Here is a 4,430-nt window from a genome sequence, read left to right as displayed (position 1 = left end):
CATGCACCTACACACCCACCGCTGGGTAACACACACACACTCACACACACTTACACCCACCACTGGGTAACACACACACACTTGGCTATCATTTTTATTTCAGTTGTAGTTAGTTATAAAGTTGAACCAAATCAAAATTAGAAAAATAAAACACTTATGTATTATATATATATAATATAATATACATATTTTAAATGTTGAATTTCAGTTTATTTCAAGTAATGTTTTAGTTAATTATGATAACCCTGCGCCTCAGCAACTGTAGTTTCCTAAACCTGAATCAGTTTATAACCGTATACAGATAAATAACACACACTCTCTCCCACGGCCCCTCACTTAACTGTAGTCTAATGACTCCTCTGATTCCCCTGACCGTAGAAACCTTACAGCCTATCAGTGAGAGTCCTGACCCCGCCCCCACCTGTGTCTATGACCCTGCCCCCATCCTCACCTGTGTCTCTTACCCCGCCCCCACCGGTGTCTCTGACCCCGCCCCCATCCTCACCTGTGTCTCTTACCCCGCCCCCACCGGTGTCTCTGACCCCGCCCCCATCCTCACCTGTGTCTCTGACCCCGACCCCAACATTACTTGTGTCTCTGACCCCGCCCCCATCCTCACCTGTGTCTCTGACCCCGCCCCCATCCTCACCTGTGTCTCTGACCCCGCCCCCATCATTACTTGTGTCTCTGACCCCGCCCCCATCTTCACCTCTGTCTCTGACTCCGCCCCCATCCTCACCTGTGTCTTTGACCCCACTCCACTCTCTGTCTCTGTCCCCGCCCCCGTCCTCACCTGGGTCCCTGGTCCCGCCCCCATCCTCACCTGTGTCTCTGCCCCCGCCCCTCTCTCTGTCTCTGACTCCGCCCCTCGCCCTGACTCCACCCCTCTCTCTCTCTGTGCCCCGCCCCTCAGCCAGAGTCCCACAGCGACGCTGCAGTCGACGAACACACACACTCAGAGCTCCAGCTCCAGCTCGGGGGACGGCAGCCTGTTCCGGCGCAGCCAAGCGGCTCAACCCGACGAGACGGGCCGCGTGCCGCCATACGTGGACTTCAGCCAGTTCTACCGGCTCTGGGGGATGGACCACAGCGACGGCCCGTCGGGAGAGATGGGCCCACAGTGACGGGACACACACGAGCCCGTCGAGGGATGTGAACTCTGGGTCTGTGGTTAAAGGGATAGTTCAGTTTAAAATGAAAATTAGCCCATGATTTACTCGCCCTCAACTCATCCTAGGTGTATATGACATTCTTCTTTCAGACGAACACAATCTGAGTTATATTAAATAATGTCCTGGCTCTTCCAAGCTTTATAATGGCAGTGAATGGCAGTTTCTGTTTTGAAGTCCATAAAAGTACATCATATCCATCGTAAAAGTCCATCTAAAAGTGCATCTATCCATCATAAAAGTGCATCTATCATCATAAACGTGCATCCATCATCATAAAAGTGCATCTGTCCATCATAAAAGTGCATCTATCCATCATAAAAGTGCATCTGTCCATCATAAAAGTGCATCTATCCATGATAAAAGTGCATCTATCCATCATAAAAGTGCATCTATCCATCATAAGTGCATCTATCCATAATAAAAGTGCATCTATCCATCATAAAAGTGCATCTGTCCATCATAAGTCCATCTATCCATCATAAAAGTCCATCTATCATCATAAAAGTGCATCTATCCATCATAAAAGTCCATCTATCCATCATAAAAGTGCATCTATCCATCATAAAAGTGCATCTGTCCATCATAAGTCCATCTATCCATCATAAAAGTCCATCTATCATCATAAAAGTGCATCTATTCATCATAAAAGTGCATCTATCCATCATAAGTCCATCTATCCATCATAAAAGTCCATCTATCCATCATAAAAGTCCATCTATCCATCATAAGTGCATCTATCATCATAAAAGTCCATCTATCATCATAAAAGTGCATCTATCCATCATAAGTCCATCTATCCATCATAAAAGTCCATCTATCCATCATAAAAGTCCATCTATCCATCATAAGTGCATCTATCATCATAAAAGTCCATCTGTCATCATAAAAGTGCATCTATCCATCATAAAAGTCCATCTATCCATCATAAGTGCATCTATCATCATAAAAGTCCATCTATCATCATAAAAGTGCATCTATCCATCATAAAAGTCCATCTATCCATCATAAAAGTGCATCTATCCATCATAAAAGTGCATCTGTCCATCATAAGTCCATCTATCCATCATAAAAGTCCATCTATCATCATAAAAGTGCATCTATCCATCATAAAAGTGCATCTATCCATCATAAGTCCATCTATCCATCATAAAAGTCCATCTATCCATCATAAAAGTCCATCTATCCATCATAAGTGCATCTATCCATCATAAAAGTGCATCTATCCATCATAAAAGTCCATCTATCCATCATAAAAGTCCATCTATCCATCATAAGTCCATCTGTCCATCATAAAAGTCCATCTATCCATCATAAGTGCATCTATCCATCATAAAAGTCCATCTATCCATCATAAGTCCATCTATCCATCATAAGTCCATCTATCCATCATAAAAGTCCATCTATCATCATAAAAGTGCATCTATCCATCATAAAAGTGCATCTGTCCATCATAGAAGTGCATCTATCCATCATAAAAGTGCATCTGTCCATCATAAGTCCATCTATCCATCATAAGTCCATCTATCCATCATAAAAGTCCATCTATCATCATAAAAGTGCATCTATCCATCATAAAAGTGCATCTGTCCATCATAGAAGTGCATCTATCCATCATAAAAGTCCATCTATCCATCATAAGTCCATCTATCCATCATAAGTCCATCTATCCATCATAAAAGTCCATCTATCATCATAAAAGTGCATCTATCCATCATAAAAGTGCATCTGTCCATCATAGAAGTGCTTCTGTCCATCATAAAAGTGCATCTATCCATCATAAAAGTGCATCTGTCCATCATAAAAGTGCATCTGTCCATCATAAAAGTGCATCTATCCATGATAAAAGTGCATCTATCCATGATAAAAGTGCATCTGTCCATCATAAAAGTGCATCTGTCCATCATAAAAGTGCATCTGTCCATGATAAAAGTGCATCTGTCCATGATAAAAGTGCATCTATCCATCATAAAAGTCCATCTATCCATGATAAAAGTGCATATATCCATCATAAAAGTGCATATATCCATGATAAAAGTGCATCTGTCCATCATAAAAGTGCATCTATCCATGATAAAAGTGCATCTGTCCATCATAAAAGTGCATCTGTCCATCATAAAAGTGCATCTGTCCATGATAAAAGTGCATCTATCCATCATAAAAGTCCATCTATCCATGATAAAAGTGCATATATCCATCATAAAAGTGCATATATCCATCTTAAAAGTGCATCTGCCCATGGAGTGCACTTTTATGGACTTCAAAACAGAAACGGCCATTCACGGCCATTATAAAGCTGAGAAGAGCCAGGACATTATTTAATATAACTCAGATTGTGTTCGTCTGAAAGAAGAATGTCATATACACCTAGGATGAGTTGAGGGCGAGTAAATCATGGGCTAATTTTCATTTTTGGCTGAACTATCCCTTTAAAGGATGATTGTGGACCGTGTGCATTAACAGAAGAGCTCGACTGTATCAAAGGGAAAAGCATCTCAGTGTCAGCGGAGACGTTGATTGTGTTCGTTCAGAATGACGTGTGTGTTATTTTCACAGTGCTGTCCTTGAGTTTATAACCGTTCATTTCTCTGAGCTTCTTTCTGCTTCTGTGAAGTTTGACGTCTGTTTTCGGTAAGATAAGCAAGAGCAGTTTAACCTGCGTGTGTGTGTGTGTGTGTGTGTGTGTGTGTGTGTGTGTGTGTGTGTGTGTGTGTGTGTGTGTGTGTGTGTGTGTGTGTGTGTGTGTGTGTGTGTGTGTGTGTGTGTGTGTGTGTGTGTGTGTGTGTGTGTTTTCTGTTTCCTGTAATAAACAGTAGAGGCTCTTATTTCCGGCTCGCTTTTTCTTAGAGATGCACTGATATGAACATTTTGGTCGATATACCGATAACCGATAATTCTTTATATTTGAAAGCCGATAATCGATATATTGGCCGATAAATCTAAATCCACATTTGTATATCCTGATTACAAAAACAAGTCTCACCATTAAAGCCATCTATGTTAATTTTATGTAGCTTCTATGTCAGACTCGCGCTGCACATGTTGCACTGAACTGTATTTTCATTTTTGATGTGATTCCCATCATATTTCTAGCAATTCAAAACCATCATGACGAACAGTGCGCGTCTGAAGAGTCTTATAATCCATTATTCATCAGCTTTAATATATCAGCCAAATTTTCTTATTGCGCTGATAACGATAACTTTTAAAATGAACATATATCGGCCGATACCGATGCCTTTAAATGTCTGATCTTCATGA

At 41.4% G+C, this 4,430-nt stretch overlaps 1 protein-coding gene across 1 annotated transcript in view; it reads left to right on the top strand.

Moving 5' to 3' along the window:
- tab1 (TGF-beta activated kinase 1/MAP3K7 binding protein 1) overlaps positions 1-3,993 on the top strand; it is a 22,114-nt gene extending 18,121 nt beyond the window's left edge. Inside the window, exon 11 of the mRNA XM_081380549.1 lies at positions 914-3,993. Within this exon, the coding sequence (XP_081236675.1) occupies positions 914-1,124 (211 nt within the window). The 3' untranslated portion in view covers positions 1,125-3,993. The remainder of the gene's footprint in view (positions 1-913) is intronic.
- The last annotated feature ends 437 nt before the right edge of the window (positions 3,994-4,430 follow it).

This window comes from Scardinius erythrophthalmus (assembly GCF_964197995.2).
Source record: "Scardinius erythrophthalmus genome assembly, chromosome: 12".
Classification (NCBI taxonomy): Eukaryota; Metazoa; Chordata; class Actinopteri; order Cypriniformes; family Leuciscidae; genus Scardinius; species Scardinius erythrophthalmus.
The sequence above is the reverse complement of the archived record's forward strand: the minus strand, read 5'-3'. Positions and strand labels throughout refer to the sequence as shown.